Below are 16,646 nucleotides of genomic sequence, written 5' to 3'. Positions count from 1 at the left end.
CCAATAAAAACAGTTTTACCCACTCCACAGTACACCCGATGCAAACCAATTATAATTAAAACTGCGCGCAGTGATGAACGGGACCTCGCGCCGGCTTGCAGCCGCCACTACGAGGTCCCGTTCATCACTGCGCGCAGTTTTAAAAAAAAATCGCGCCGGCTTGCGGCCGCGTCACGTGCCGTCGTAACATGTGTGCTGGCAAGATGTGCACATGTTAGGACCGCACGTGACGCAGCCGCAAGCCGGCACGAGGTCCCGTTCATCACTGCGCGCAGTTTTAAAAAAACGCAGTTTTAAAAAAAATTCGCAAATTTATGTAATCTGTAGAAGCAGAGGTGCCCTGTGGTGTCCTACTGATTGTTTTGACATTAACATGTAAGACCACATTTAACTGAATTACATGTTGTAACAACTTTAACTAACATTATTAACCCTACATCAATGATCCGATAAATTCCCTAGGAGGAGTTAGTTGAAATACAAGGCGAAAAAGTGAAAGTATTCCATTCAAAATGGCCAACTTTGACAGCACGCCACGGCCATGCCCTTCAATGTACAGTCACAAATAGCACGATTTTGTTTCAGCACCACTTCATGACTGTACTGACCAATTTTGAAGCAGATCCGATAAATTCCCTAGGAGGAGTTAGTTCAAATACAAATTCCCTAGGAGGAGTAAGTTTAATACAAGGCGACGGAATTCCAAAATGGCCAACTTTGACGGCACGCCACGGACACGCCCTTCAACGTACAGTCACAAATAGCACGATTTTGGTTCAGCACCACTTCATGACTGTACTGACCAATTGTGAAGCAGATGCGATAAATTCCCTAGGAGGAGTTCGTTCAAATACAATGCGAAAAAGTGAAATTCCATTCAAAATGGCCAACTTTGACATCACGCCACGGACACGCCCTTCAACGTACAGTCCCAAATAGCACGATTTTGGTTCAGCACCACTTCCTGACTGTACTGACCAAATTTGAAGCAGATCCGATAAATTCCCTAGGAGGAGTTAGTTCAAATACAAGGCGACGGAATTCAAAAATGGCCAACTTTGACGGCATGCCACGGACACGCCCTTCAACGTACAGTCACAAATAGCACGATTTTGGTTTAGCACCACTTCATGACTGTACTGACCAATTTTGAAGCAGATCCGATAAATTCCCTAGGAGGAGTTCATTCAAATACAAGGCAAAAAAGTTAAAAAATTTCAAAATGGCCGCCGAGAGTGAAAATGAAAAAATTAAAATTTCCGACTTCCGGTGGTGTTTGGAGCATGGGTCCAAGAGGCTTTTCTGTAGGTCATGGGACCTTATACGTGCCTACCGATTTTCATACATATTGGTGAAACGTGGCGCAGGGGCTGCATTTTAAAGTTCCTGTAGGGGGCGCTACAAAAAATAGAAACACGAATTTTGGTATGTGAGCTAGAGGCACCACTTTACACGTGTCCTGTGAATTTCATATTCATAACTATTACGGTGTCCGCAGAGTGATCGACCCTCCTCTGGCGGCCATGTTGTTTTTTAAATCGACTTAATTTTTGGTGAGCAGTTAGAACTTTGGTACCTAACGGCCATTGAGTTGGTCCCGCTCAAATCAAACATTGCGTCTATGAACTGTGGCTATTTTAGTAACGGGCCACGCCCACTTCGATGCCACGCCCCATTTGAAAAATTGTTGACTTATTCTTGTTCAGAATTTGATTATGAACAACTTTAGTAGAGAGGTCCAACACCATAGGAGTCCAACTTCATGTAGATATGTGCAATTTACTATTTTCGGGGTGAAAAACACACCCCTTTTTGAACTCAATGGCTCATGGGTACTTTGAAATTTATCCTACAGACTAATCCTTATGTCAGATTGAAGATAATGGGCCATAGATGATATGTGCCAAAGGATTTTGGTCAAAGTCGAAAAACCTGGGATCCTGGGGGAATTTACTGTTTTTAACTAAATTCAAAATGGCGGGAAATCTGGCTACCGGAAGTGCTAAGTTAGTATCTGCAAATTTCTTCATTATGAGGATTTGCATATGTGTGCAAAGTTTCATGAGTTTAGGTCCAACCGGTGACGAGTTATGCTTGTGCAAACGTTGAAATTTTGGCATAGTTGGTATAGCGCCACCTAGGGGCTAATGTGAATTTGAGGGCTAGAATATCAAATTTTTCACCAGTCCCACAAAATGTGCCAAATAAAAATGAGTTTTCGAATATGTGCAGGGGGGGAAAAATGCAGTCGAAGATGAGGGAAAATAATAAGAAGAAGAAACACGAGGGTTTCAATAGGGTCCTTGCCAAGTTTGGCTCGGTCCCTAATGACCGACTATCGATGTAAATGTCTGTGTTGATAGAATAATATTAGAAATAAAACTATCCTTGTATCGCAATGATCACATTACATTTTGGGGGACTACTTTCTCAGCAGCGGCAGAATTTCACTTTGCTCCAGTGTAGCAACCAATTCACTACAGCAGAAGGTAAACAGAGAAGCGCACTTCAGGTAATATCAGTCCGCCGCTGCTGTAGCTTGCTTCCAACTACAGGGATTATAAACTAAATGCAATGCAAGGGTAAGTTTATTTCTAACACTATTCTATCAACACAGACATTTACATCGATAGTCGGTCATTATAATTGGTTTGCCTCGGGAGTGGGTAAAACTGTTTTTATTGGCAGGCTAGCAGTTCCCCTCGACTTGCGCTAGCCTAGCACCAGCGATTACTAGAAGGACTGAATGAAAAGTGTTGTCTCCAATGATAAATAACACACTGGCTCACTTGGAAATGAGACCCGATGTCCAAAATCCTGAACAACCCCTTTAAGGCAGTGTCTGTGGGGCACGTATGGAATCAAATCACTGCCACGATGTTTGAATTTTAAAAGCTATTGAATTTTGTATATAGAAATACGATAGGTAATGACCTGTTATTTCAGAGAGTGACTCATGTGTGTGTAGTAGAGGTAACGGTGTCGTCGCTTGTGCGGGTGGACGGCATGTACGTGTGTGTGTGTGTGTGTGTGTGTGTGTGCGCAGGTTGGCAGGGGGTCGACTGCTCCATCCCCTGCTCCAGTGGGACCTGGGGGCTGGGCTGCAACCAGACGTGTGCGTGCGCCAACGGGGCGGCCTGCGACCCGGTCAACGGGACCTGCACCTGCGCTCCCGGGTGGCAGGGCGAGTATTGCGACGACCCGTGTCCTGTGAGTGGCCCAATTATTATTAAACACTCACACGCCCCGCTCAGGATGTTATTCTGATGCGTGGTGGAACTACGTAACGTTTAATAATACTAAGTGAAATTAATTTAATTGTCTTCTACTTCAACATGGGCTTCGTGAGTTATATTAAGCGCCTGTTAGCGCATAGTTCGTCTCATTGTGACGAAGGACGCTCTCTTTGTCTTTGTGCTTGACGGGTCACGTGCTTTTGTGGAATTTAAGTTGCAATGAGTAAGATTGAGCCTCTGAGTAGGCCCAAGATTTTAAATAAAATTATAGCTGCTGCGCAGCAATGGGTCGGGTCCGGGCTAATTTTGGCAAATTCTGAGCAACAAACAGGAGAATAGGAAGACAGGACAGTTGACCTTATAATGTTCAATTTGCACCAGTTGAGGATTGAACCCACAACCTCTGGAACCAAAGACCATTGTCTATCACACTGAGCTAATTGGCAAGTGGCATTTCAACAGTGGCTTCACAAATTGAGTAAGCCATTCACTGTCGTGCAGGCAGATTTGAAACCACAGTAAAAAGAAAAATCAGTTTTTGAGGTAAAATTATGATATGTATTTGTCAAACATCTACTATGAGTCTAAGATGTTAGGAGCCTTCGCACATGGTCCAGTCCAAGCTATTTGGATTTTTAAATTTAGAGGCTTGCTGTGATGCCACCATCAGTACAACTGTCATGTGTTTCATGTTGAGGACATCTGACATTTTGATCTGTCATCATCATCATCATCATCATCACCACCCTTGCTGGGTCTCGAACTCACAATTCAGAACATTTTGTTGTTTTGTTTCGGAGTGCCAGCCCATAATGATTTTTTGAAAAAGGGGTGCCATTCCGAACCTGAAAAAAAGTCTGCCTTTGAAGGGACCTGCAGTTGTTCCCATGAGAGCAGAATTCAAAATGTTCTCAAAAATTCAGTTTTTGAGATAAAATTCTGATATTTGCCAAACTTCATCAACCATGACTCCAGAATATTCTCAATATAATATAATATTCTGCCACAGGTTGTTCAAAACCCAGTTAGAATGAAGTTGATACCTCATCAAAATACCAGATGGCCTCATTTAGAAATATAAATTCTTCTTGATGGAGACAGCACACCTCTGAATAAAAAAAAAAGAGAATCCAGGACACAATTGTATTCCTAGGTTGTTTTCTTTTTCTGAGAAAATCATCATGAATGAAAACTCACCAAACTCTGCACACAAAAGACAATAGTCCTGATGGTGGCGCTAAAGCAAATGTCTAAATTTTAAAACTTTGAAAATTCATACGAAATCAACCATATGCGACAGCTTCACAACTTCCATTTAACTGTAGCCCCAACATTGGAGAAAGTTATGTACATTTTTTTTCCTTCACTCTGTTTTTTCAAAGACCAATTATGCTTTTCCAGCTTTATAATGATTATTACTATCCTGTCTTCCTATTCCCGTTTGTTGCTCAATTGCCAAATTTTGCCCGGAACCGACCCATCGCTGCGCAGCACCTATAATTGTATTTTTTATTTGGAGGCTTGCTGTGATGTCACTATGAGGACTTCTGGCATTTTTATGTGTCATTATCATCATCACCCTTGCTGGGTCTTGAACCCACATCCCCTCGCACCACAAACCAGCGCTTAACTCAGTGAGCTAATTATCTGGAAGTGAGACATGGTGTGTGTCTTCTCAAATAGACTCAAGGAGTCAGTGTCCGGACAGCTGTTGTAAAGGCAAATTTAAAAAATGGTCAAAATTTCAGAAATTCAGTCATCTAAACAAAAATCTGATAATACATAAATTGCATCTTGACAGCATGGAAATGTTGGTGATTTGTTTTTAATGATAAGTGTTTTGCTTCATAAGAGAAAATATGATGTTTAAAAATTCCACTCTCACATTGGCTGCAGTTGTTCCCATGAGAGCAGAATTCAAAATGTTCTCAAAAATTCAGTTTTTGAGATAAAATTCTGATATTTGCCAAACTTCATCAACCATGACTCCAGAATATTCTCAATTTTTTTCAGGAAGATTGAAAATGTATTTATCAAGAATTTGATGGTATACGTTTACAGTACTGTTTACAGTCATACGTTTTCATGCACTGTAGGATCAATTTTTGCTTAATCAAAAATCCGAGAAACAAGTTTTGTTGAGGACGGTCTGGAGATGCTCTGTACCAAGTTGTACCGCTGTACCAAAAATTGTGGGAGGAGATACATTTTAAAAGTTTTACAGTTATTGAAAAAAACAGAGTGATGGACTTCATAATTTGTAATGAGTTTAAGTGGACAAAAGTTTCAGCAGTATTGAGGCTACATTGTGGTGAAGTTTCAACACTGTAGCATCTACCGTTGGTTTGGTAGGAATTTTTTAAGTTTTTAAATTTAAACGCTTATTGTGCCCCCCCTAGGAGGGGGGGGCACATGTCCTTGGAGTTGAGTGAATCTGGCATGGGACTGGACCTTTGTGCAAAGTTTGGTGAGTTTTCACCCATGGGAAGTATGACTTCCTTGGAAGAAGAAAGAATTCCTAGGAATACAATAGGTTCCCGGCAGCTTAGCTGCCCGGACCCTAATAAAAAAGGACTCAATGACATTGTTCTCTTAACTGGCCGTGCAACTGGGTGACATGAACTAACGTAGCTTTGTTTGCAGGGCGGCGTGAGTGGAAGGGGTTTTGGGAGTGTCGATACTGAGAGAGAAGTATAGGGTGGCCGGTAATAGGGTTGTGTGTGTGTGATTTTATTTATAACATTGTTGAAATCACTATGGATCGGCATTGACTACAACTGCGTTGTCCACCTCTGTCTTCCTACAAAACAGAGTTCTGCCACAAAGAAAGTTTCATGCAATCACACACAGTTAGGGGATAGACATGAAATGTATGAGTGGAGATAGCTCAGGAGTCTACAGAACAAAAATGAGTCTGAACCAAGAATCCATTTTTTGTTTGACTTTCTTATGGCTTCCGCGTTCTCCATGTAAGTGTGTTTTTCATGGTGTAGTATCAGGGATCCATGCACCCTGCAACTACATGAACGTAGGTAGGTTCACTTCTCAACCATTGCAGACTTATTTTTCAGGTCAAAATTGGACTCTGCACATGAGTAGTTACTTCAGTAGCGTAATCATATCTTCACGTCTCTGTGTTCAGGAGGGGACTCACGGGCTGGACTGTGGAGAGCAGTGTGAGTGCGTCAACACAGACGGTTGTGACCCGGTGTCCGGGCGGTGTCTCTGTCAGACAGGATGGACAGGTGAGGGAGCCACCGCCTCCACCACGCCCGCTTCTCAATTAACACTGCCTGTTCGATAACCCTATTTTTACATGAATTAAAGACCAAAGCACAGAGTTGATTGTAACGAAGGGTTAAAGTATTCTCCGTGCAGAGAGGACAGACAGTGTTCGTGTTCTTTAGAAAATCGCAGAGTCATCGTCGCTTTTAACTCATTTTATTTGTTAAAGGTCCGGTATGTTATCTACGAAGCAAAAGGAGGGGAATTGTATAAGCACCGCGTGGAGATACGCTTAGAAAGGCATCCGATAAATGCGTTACCTGGAGCGTTCTGGTCCCTTGAGCTATGTGTCGTGACTTTATGAATGGGTGGGCGTGGCCTCCGTAATGCGCTCTGATTAGCTAAGCATGGTGCTGCGTTCTGATCATGAGTTTTGGCCCATGAGCGTGGCGATGAGAGTGTGAAGAAATTATATCTCCGGGATAATCATCTTTAATTAATTGTATATTTTTATTTTCTAGAATATCTCAGAAATGCTTCTTTGTCCTTTTTTTTTATTTATGGTGTGCTAACCTCATATTTACCAGTCTAAATTATAAAACAGTGAGGATAATTATCAATGAAATGACCACACACACACCAACACTTTTTAAACGTGTGTTTGTTTAATGTTTTGTATGCATGCTGTTTTTCCTGTCAAATATTTAATCCAAAGCGTTATTACTGAGCATTCAAGGGCCCATATTTTGTGATTTATTATTAACTAAAACTACTACTATGTGTGGTTGAAGTGTGTGGCTGAAGCAATTATAGTGCTTCTAACACTGTAAGACTGGGAACTTTTTATTGACTATTGACTGGTGCAGAGTACAGATTTAGGATTGATGGGAGTCTAGGCATTGGATGATGTGGACGTTTGCTGGATTTTTTTTACCTATACAGTTGGTGAAGAATCCAATGCTATTGCAGTATTTAGCGAACTGAACGCTTATGCCAGTGGCGATCAGGACAAGTTGAACTGTTTCTTTGAATGGGGTTCAGGCGAAAGCAAATCAGCTAATAAATTAAGTCTTGAAGACAGAAAAGTCTAAACAGCCTTGAAAATCACCTGACTTCTCCTTTAATATAACAGAGGGGACCAGTTAGAGTGCCATTTTACCGAAGTCTCGCTTAAATACAACAACGCCAGTGGTATTTAACATTCAGTCCATCGCATGGTATCACAGAGAGGGGTGAAGAACGATCATTAGGAAAGCTCTGGCAGGGGTTAACCTCAGTCTTCTATATTCACAGTGGGCCCCGACCCCCTGCCATCACAGGGACTGCTCCTCTGCAGCTCTGTGTCGTTAGAGGGGTCAGGGGTAATGCTCAAACCACATAAGGCAGGCTCCAGGCACTTGGATAATGGTGAAAACGCTTGGCACTTGGTTGTCCCGCATAACAATGACTTGACAATGAATTAACAATTGAGAATCAGGTTCAAAAACTTAAGACATCATGTATTTATGTCTTGGAATCATTTATGGTGGTTATAGATATTTCACAGAACATAATATATTTATTCGATTTTTTTGCTCAGAGCATAGAATCCGATGCTTTAGGCCAGATATCTGTTATTTTTGAGCTTCGCAAAAAGAGTGACCTATTGAGTGACCTTGATATATCTATACTCCAATCTCTAGAACCAAGTAATGCTAATTACATAATAAAATCCTCCAAGTCTACCACCAATGTTAATGCTATGCTATTTTCAGTCCTGATTCCCAAAGTATTTTGAGTGTTCTTTGGGCCAACCAGGCAATGCTTGGTTGACATGCTCTCAAATGTCAACCGTGCAGCATGGACAGATCTTCCGTCTGTTCTCCACTTCTTTCTCCAGTGGGGGTTGTGTTATTAATTGATTTGTAATGGTTGCCCAACTATTGTATTCCGTCATATGCTCTCATTTTCGTAGTCAAAGGAAGCTTCTAATGAGGCATAGATAGACAGCAATGATAAAGAGACATAGAGAGAGAGAGAGAGAGAGAGAGAGAGAGAGAGAGCGACAGAGACAGAGACAGAGACAGAGGCAGAGTTCAGTGTGTGTGTATGCAAACTACAAACTGCACTCCACGGGCCTGACTAAGTTATGAACTGGCGGCCATGTTGCTGGGCGTTAATGTGATTTATGTCTCTTTTTGCTTTTTGGCAAGACACTTTCCCTTCTGTCCCTGGTGGATATCTCAGCGCTCGGATGTGTTCTCTGGTCCAGATTTCTGCCGAGACAGACTCCTGTCTACACATACACTCATGCAAGACTGATGAAAGGCAGAGACACTTTAACAAATGATTAAAGAGCAGTAATTCTGAGGAAAATGAATCCCCAACTTATGAAATCCTCTGTGTTGGATACAGTATGTCAAGTGTTTCTGGGAATGCAGAGATTTCCCATATGCCCCATCTTGGGCTGAATGCTGAATGCTTTATCTTAACCCTGTCTTTATCTGACAATCAGCTGAACATTGATGGAGACTTTCCTAGAGATATTTGTTGTATAATTCAAGCTCCTCGCAAGCAGAGCATTTTCATTATGCCAGGACATTTCAGCTAGGGGGGGACAGTCTTCACCTCCCCTGATGTATGTGATTGGATCTCAGTTTGGGACATTTCTTTCTGGCTTGTCCGGGACAGTGGCACATGGCGGGGTAAATAAACGGATCCTCTAGTTTGTCATTTATTTGTTGGTTTCCCTGTCTACACCTTTTAAAGATTTTCACAGAGGTCATGGCTCTGGTCATGGCCTGAACCTTCATCTCGACACACTGCTCTGTCTCTAAAGAGGCTTTTGGTTTTATATAAAAGCCTGCTATACAAACTGTTTTTATATGTGGTTTACACGTGTGTGTGTGTGTGTGTACGTTAGCATTTTTCACGTGAGAACTGCCAGAGTTCTATGAAATAGAAATTGAAGGAGGAAGCTCAGATTATTATTACTTATTTCACGCGTGTGTGTGTGTGTGTGTGTGTGTGTTTGTATTTCCATGTGTCTATTTTGTGTGTGTGTTTATTTCTGTGTGAGTGTTTGTTTTTCGGTTTGGTTTGTTTGAGTGTTGTCTGCACACGCTACACACGTGTATGTGTGTTACTGCATGCTTATCTGTCTTGTTTTTGCATGTGTGTGTGTGTGTGTGTGTGTTGTTCAGGCGTCCGGTGTGACAGTGTGTGTGAGCAGGACCGCTGGGGGCCCGACTGTACCTACAGCTGTGCCTGTGAGAACGGAGGCTCCTGCTCCCCGGAGGACGGCTCCTGTGTGTGCGCCGCCGGCTACCGCGGCACCGACTGCCGCCGCAGTAAGCAGAACACCCACACCCGTAGAACGTGATGACACCATCACCGCATACACACCCATAGGACATCATGACACACACAACATCATACGCCATATACACTTACTTGTAGTTGATCACCAGTCCTGTGATTTCCTATGTCTTACTAAAAAGAGGACTTCCATTCAAGTATGGGTTGAACATTGAAGTGCTAGTATGTACAATGACGGACATTACGGAAGGGAAAACTCCTTGCGGTGCACTCTGCTGTTTTCTGTTTTCGATCTTCGATCAATGTAACCTGAAGAGCACAGAGGCACACAGACCAGAAAAAAGTCGGGCAATCGTGCTCTGGGACACGATTCAATAGATTAAAGTTTGCGTGAAATCACGTGATACCGTTGGCTAACAAGACAAACACAACACCGTACCAGAGACACGAACGACACATAAACACAGCAGAATGGCACATTCTCAGGCAGGTAAACCACGCCTTCATGGATGTCAGTCATAACAAAAATGAATATGTTTTGTGTGTCCTACCCACTAGCCTGCTCTCCTGGCTTCTATGGTCAGCGCTGCAGTCAGTCCTGTCCGCAGTGTCTCCATAGTGACGGCGCCTGCCACCACATCTCGGGCTTCTGTGAGTGTCTGCCGGGCTTCTACGGCTCTCTCTGCAACCAGGGTGAGTGTTCTTGTACCCTGTGTGTGTGTGTGTGTGTGTGTGTGTGTGTGTGTGTGTGTGTGTGTGTGTGTGTGTGTGTGTGTGTGTGTGTGTGGTTGGGTGTGGGTGTATGCCTGTGTATGTCAGTTTGGGGATACATATATGTAACATTATTTTAGGACTCATTTTAGTTTGAATGAGTTTGCATGTATAGCTTCTTTACGTGTGTCATATATTCTGAGTGTCCCCATGCGTGTGTCTGTGTGTGCGTGTGTGTGTGTGTGTGTGTGTGTGTGTGTCGCTGAAGTGTCCAAACGCAATCTGTGCTTCTGTGTGTGCTACATTATTTTGCCGACTTTGTGGTGCCGGTGTGTACCCTTTGTGTGTTTGTTTGTGTGTCTGCACAGTGTGTCCCAGCGGGAGGTTTGGGAGAGCCTGTGCGGAGACGTGTCTCTGCACCAACAACGGAACGTGTAATCCCATCGACGGCTCCTGTCAGTGCTACCCTGGCTGGTTGGGGGACGACTGCTCCAAAGGTACTCAGGGGCCGAGCCAGACTTTTTTTCAAGGGGTGGCACGAGGGTGGCCCAGGCTTTATAGGGGGGGTCCATATTGAATTGTTGACGGACGCGATTGTCGACGGGGGGGGGGGGGGGGGGGTACGAACGCGATTGTCGACATGGGGGGGGGGGCACGATTGTCAACGGGGGGGGGGGGGCAACGCGATTGTCGACTGTCGTCTGTATTAATGCAATTTATAGTTTATATAATTTATAATGTGACATGGTGTGCCGTTTGTGTCAATAATCATCAAGCACAGATGACTCTGCAGTGGTGGGAGGGGGGGGCCCCAAAGGCCCTGAAACAAATTCTGCTTAGGGCCCCCAAAATGCTTGGGCCGGCCCTGCCCACACACAAACAGAACAGAATTGGTGACATCGTTCTGGCAATGTGGTTTTTCTCTATACAGCAAAGATTGTCTCCCCAGGAGCTCCTATGATGTGGCTAATCATTTATGAATGACCTCAGTTTGTTGTGCGTTGACAGAGCAGCGGTTGGCTCTGGGCTCTGTTGATGAGGGGCTCACACACACTCTGACCTATTAACCTCAATCCTTTGGTTGCAATAGAGGGCAGCTGGCGTTTGTAAGCACGACTATGATCAGGGGGTCTGTGTGTGTGTGTGTGTGTGCGTGTGTGTGTGTGTGTGCGTGTGTGTGTGCGTGTGTGTGTGTGTGTGTGTGTCTCCAGCGTGCCCCCAGGGCTCTTGGGGACCAGACTGCATCCATACGTGCAACTGTCACAACGGAGCCGAGTGCAGCGCTACAGACGGAGCGTGTCACTGCCGGGGGGGCTGGACAGGACTCTTTTGTACTCAACGTAGGTCCCCCCCACACACACACACACACACACACACACACACCTCATTAAGATCCATTTCTTCTTATTCACTTTTTAAAAAGCAGTTAAAAATACATCTCAATTTCTCTTGAATTTCCCACTCTTTCCTCTCTCTCTTTCACTCTCTCCATATCCCACATCCTTACTCTGTCCTTTTATGAGTTTAATTAATTAATTAGTTTTTTGTATATTATCTCTATTGTCCTTATTTGTTACCGAATTACTTTGCACTTTATCTCTCTATTTTTTTCTCATTTCTGTTTTCTTTTGCTCACATAACATTGATTATGTATGCACTTTATCTCCTTTTTATGTTTATTTGTTAGCCATTGAAATTTGTCTTGTTGTAATTTGTTATAGGGGTGGAACCTATGTACAAGCCAACCGGCTTCGTTCCCTCCTTGCACCATTGAAATTTGTGTGCTAAATAAATAAACTCAAACTCAAACTCAAACACGCACACACACGCACAGACACACATCATCATCAACGTTGCAACGTTGTGTTAACTGAACAGCGGATTATTCAAGACTGAAATGCAACATGAGTTTCAATGAGTTTCAATGGAACAACAAATACAACGAGAAACTCAACCTGAGCTCGGTGGTTTGACCAGTTGCTTCTATCGTTGTACAGCTCTTGGGTCTTTTACATTTTGTAACTCAAACCAACACTGCCACCTAGTGGCTGACGGTAACACTGCACCATTGGTATTTTGTTGCCATGTTACACTGAAGTAACTATATATATATTGATCATTTTTTTAAGGAAATGTATCCACAAGAATGTACATACACCAACACACTGACAAGATTGTGGCATTTTAAATTTTCCTATGCATTTCTTTCGCTGATTTATTTGTCTCATTTAATAATAATATTTTATTTATTTATTTATTTATGGTTTTTTTTTACAGGTTGTCCAACAGGTTTCTATGGCGATGACTGCGCCGAGGTGTGCCGCTGTCAAAACGGAGCGGACTGTGATCATGTCGGTGGAGGGTGTACCTGTCGGACGGGCTTCACGGGACACAGCTGTGAACTCAGTGAGTCGAGTCATGGAGCTCCAACCCTGACCTCTCTGCCCGAGTGTGCGTGTGCGTCAGTCCATGCATGTGTGTGTGTGTGTGTGTGTGTGTTAGGGCTGGGCGATTAATCGAATTTTGATTTTGATTTCGTGAAACAATCACCAAACTAATATAATCGAGTTGAAACGATTAAAAAAATATATATATTTTTTTTTATTATTATTTTTTAATAGAAATTGCAGAACAGCTGGATTCATATCTGGACTTTATTTTCTATTTGACCATTTTGTGTATATTTTTAAGGGGAAATTTCTCATTTACTTTATGAGAAAGTTCTCATTTACAAAGTGTTTTTTTTTGGAGAGAAATTATGAATAAAATGCATCATGTTTTCAAACTCAAAAATAATCGTTTGAATAATCGAGATTTCAATATTGACCAAAATAATCGTGATTATGATTTTTTTTCCATAATCGAGCGGCCCTAGTGTGTGTGTGTGTATTTGTTAGTGTGTGAACGTTGGCTTCGTAAGTAGGACGTGCTCACACTCTGCTCTGACGCTCCCCCTGGTGCAGAGTGTCCCGCCGCGACGTTTGGTTACGGCTGCCAGCAGCTGTGTGAGTGTATGAACAACTCCACCTGTGACTACATAACGGGGACGTGCTACTGCAGCAGTGGCTTCAAGGGCATACGCTGCGACCAGGGTACGAACACGCTCACATCCACTCCATCCGCTGTGACCAGGGTACGAACACGCTCACATCCACTCCATACGCTGTGAGCTCACATCCACTCCATAGCTGCGACCAGGGTACGAACACGCTCACATCCACTCCATACGCTGTGACCAGGGTACGAACACGCAAATAAATAAACTCAGGTCAGTTCTGTTCAACTCTGATACTGATCGGAATAAATTAACTATTGCACTAATAAGAGACCTGCATTCGGACTCCCGTTCTTCCTTGCTGTTTTTTTTAGGATTTGAAGATTTGTTATGTTTCATTTCTGGTTAGCCTGGTGTTAAGAGGATACAGTCATTAGATGCCTGGGGCCGTATTCACAAAGAATCTTAGGGCTAAAAGTAGGTCATAAGTGGCGAATTTAGTAGTAACTCCTAAATATAATGGGTGTGTGTCAGTCTTAAATTTAGTTTAAGACTGACACACACTTAATTACTTAATTGTCTTTTACTAAGAGCAATTCACAAAGTATTTTAGGCCTAAGTCTAGGAGAGCTTAAAAGTCCTCAAGAGGACTCCTAACTCACTAAGACCTATTCACAGAGAATCTGAAAATGGCTGCAGCAAGACGAAATGTGTTGGAGACAATGGAGAACTGTGAATTGATAAAGAGATATATTAATAATAATAATAATAACTTGGATTTCTTTATAGAGACCTCAAGATACTCAAGGTCGCTTAAATATAGGTGAAATCATGAGGGTATCAAACTTGTGGTTGTGTTAGTGCAGGATGCAATAACGTCCCCAACAAACAGTAATAACCCGATCAGTCCGGAGATAAAATGTTTGGCAATACTTCGATATTTAGCAACAGGGAAAATGCAACTACTTTGCAATGCCGAAAATTTAGGAATATCGCAACCATCAGTCAGCCGTGCCATGAATCAAACCATCAACTAGACCACATATCATCCAACAGTTTATCCGGTGTTTATGCCCGGTGTGATCGGTGCTACTGACGAAGGAAGTTTTCGTCAATTGAAAGAAAGTCCGCTTCATCAACACGCAGATTGCTTTTTGATTCAAATTTCACCATTCTTGAGTGTTGCAAATTGGCCTGGATCGACCCATAACACGCGTATTTTAATGGAGAGCGGTCTGAGGCAGCTTTCTGAGAGGCACCATGTACCAGCTGGACGTCACTCGCTGGGTGACAGTGGCTAGCCCTGCAATACGTGGCTCTTGACATCCTGTCTCAACCCACAACCGGGAGCACAGTTAAATCATAACATGTTATTTTTTTTGCCATTGACCAAACAATCAAAAAAAATCCTCCACCTCCTCCCTCCACCAGCCTCCTTGATGATGGAGGAGCTGAACCCGTACACCAAGATCAGCCCTGCACTGGGCTCGGAGCGCCAGTCAGTGGGCGCCGTCCTGGGCATCGTGGTGCTGCTGCTGCTCATCGCCGCCATGCTGGCGCTGGTGGTGTGGTTCCGCTGCCGGCAGAGGGAGAAGGGGGGCCGCAACGTTCCCAGCGTCACGTACACTCCGGCACTGCACGTCAACGCCACCGACTACTCCCTCTCTGGTTAGTGATGCGGTGGCTTCAACGTCGCTTTGTGCGCCGACGCCGCTGCCGCCTGCGAGAGAATGTTATGTACGTTTCGTATGATCCGCTTTGCGCCCCACTCAAACAAGAGTGGTGTAGAAAGTTGATTTTACATATTCCAACGTCATGCTGGTTTGTGCCGCACACGTACAACCGCTTTTTGCAAGGGTCAGGCTTTTGTGTGTCAGGGCTACACGTGTTTCCGGTGTGTTTTGGTGCACAAGTTGTTGTTTTTTTCAACGTGTGCAGGGCTGTGGATGCAGCACAAGAGCTTGTGTAACACACGGTTGCAAGCCTTTATGCTGCGTCGAATCTTCTTGTGAACTGCAACTTAATTATGCAACCGGTATGTACAAGGCATTGTACGAAATGCAATGTTTTTATAAAGTGTGTTGTGCTTGTAGTTCTAGTTGTAGTTGCTGATAGTTGTTTTTAATGTTTTTCCTGCCCTGGGACCATGGATGCACATTGGCTTTCTAGCTAGCTCGGGCCCATTTACTGTGTTGTGCACAGTTCCTGTTCAATGAACAAACGTCTGCTAATAACTTCCTTTTTCCTTCAAAAGTTCCATGTTTCGAGGCACCCGGTGGTACAGTCTCCTAGCTTGGCTGTCTGCAGATTGGTCGTGTTTCTCTCACTCGTCGACCTCCCATTTCATCCTTCTTTCAATGCCATATAGGAGGGAGTGTATCTGTGTGTGTGTTTGTGTGTCTGTGCATGAGCATGTATGTGAGAGGTTTCTGTCTGCAAACATTAACCTTGGCATGTGTGCATACATGCGTGTGTGTGTTGTGGCAACCCGCCTCGGGGAGTGAACCCGCCTTGGTTCAAACAGCACACAAATCGGTTGGGTGTTAAGCCACAACGGCACGTTTAATCAAACAATAAATCTTTCTTATCGCGTGGCGCAGCCACAACAGCTGGACTCTCCGTCCACCCCCAGCCACGAGAGAGCCCCCAATGGGTGAGGAAGCCTCTGCCTTTTAAGCAGGCTTCCTCCCGGCTCCTCAGGTGCTCTGCATCACGTTGATTGTGACGAGGCCGGGTTGCCACAGTGTGTGTGTGTGTGTGTGTGTGTGTGTGTGTTTTTGCTTGTGTATGTTTGCTGAGCCACCAGTGTTGTGCTACGGTGCCAGCAGGGCTACAATGCACAGGCCTGCTCTCCTCTCCAGAGTCCTCTCCCATCAACAGCGGCAGCAGTGTGGTCAACCCCTGCTTCTCCAACGCCAGCTACCACACGCTGGGGCCCTGCACCTACGCCGCTCACTACCCCCGGCCGGACAAGAGGACCACAGCCAAGGTGGGGGCCTATTTTGGGTCTCTATTAATAAAAACGTTTTGACTTTTTGAGGTTTTCTAACATTAATATGCGTTCCCCTAGCCTGCCTATGGTCCCCCAGTGGCTTAAAAAGTGGCTTAAATCTTAAAAAGTATAAAATATTTTTGATTCCAAGCTAATCTGAACATTTTAAAATTGGAATGGAGTCTCTAGG

At 43.8% G+C, this 16,646-nt stretch overlaps 1 protein-coding gene across 1 annotated transcript in view; it reads left to right on the top strand.

Annotated features, from left to right (window-relative positions):
* megf11 (multiple EGF-like-domains 11) overlaps positions 1-16,646 on the top strand; it is a gene marked incomplete at both ends in the record, with an annotated part of 36,271 nt that overhangs the window by 16,234 nt on the left and 3,391 nt on the right. Inside the window, 10 exons of the mRNA XM_084476039.1 lie at positions 3,047-3,210; positions 6,379-6,481; positions 9,644-9,790; positions 10,317-10,451; positions 10,838-10,966; positions 11,681-11,809; positions 12,747-12,875; positions 13,433-13,561; positions 14,896-15,132; positions 16,293-16,453. Of these exons, the coding sequence (XP_084332165.1) occupies positions 3,047-3,210; positions 6,379-6,481; positions 9,644-9,790; positions 10,317-10,451; positions 10,838-10,966; positions 11,681-11,809; positions 12,747-12,875; positions 13,433-13,561; positions 14,896-15,132; positions 16,293-16,453 (1,463 nt within the window). The remainder of the gene's footprint in view (positions 1-3,046; positions 3,211-6,378; positions 6,482-9,643; positions 9,791-10,316; positions 10,452-10,837; positions 10,967-11,680; positions 11,810-12,746; positions 12,876-13,432; positions 13,562-14,895; positions 15,133-16,292; positions 16,454-16,646) is intronic.

Source organism: Micromesistius poutassou (assembly GCF_964030765.1).
Source record: "Micromesistius poutassou genome assembly, chromosome: 12".
Taxonomy (NCBI): domain Eukaryota; kingdom Metazoa; phylum Chordata; class Actinopteri; order Gadiformes; family Gadidae; genus Micromesistius; species Micromesistius poutassou.
The sequence above is the reverse complement of the archived record's forward strand: the minus strand, read 5'-3'. Positions and strand labels throughout refer to the sequence as shown.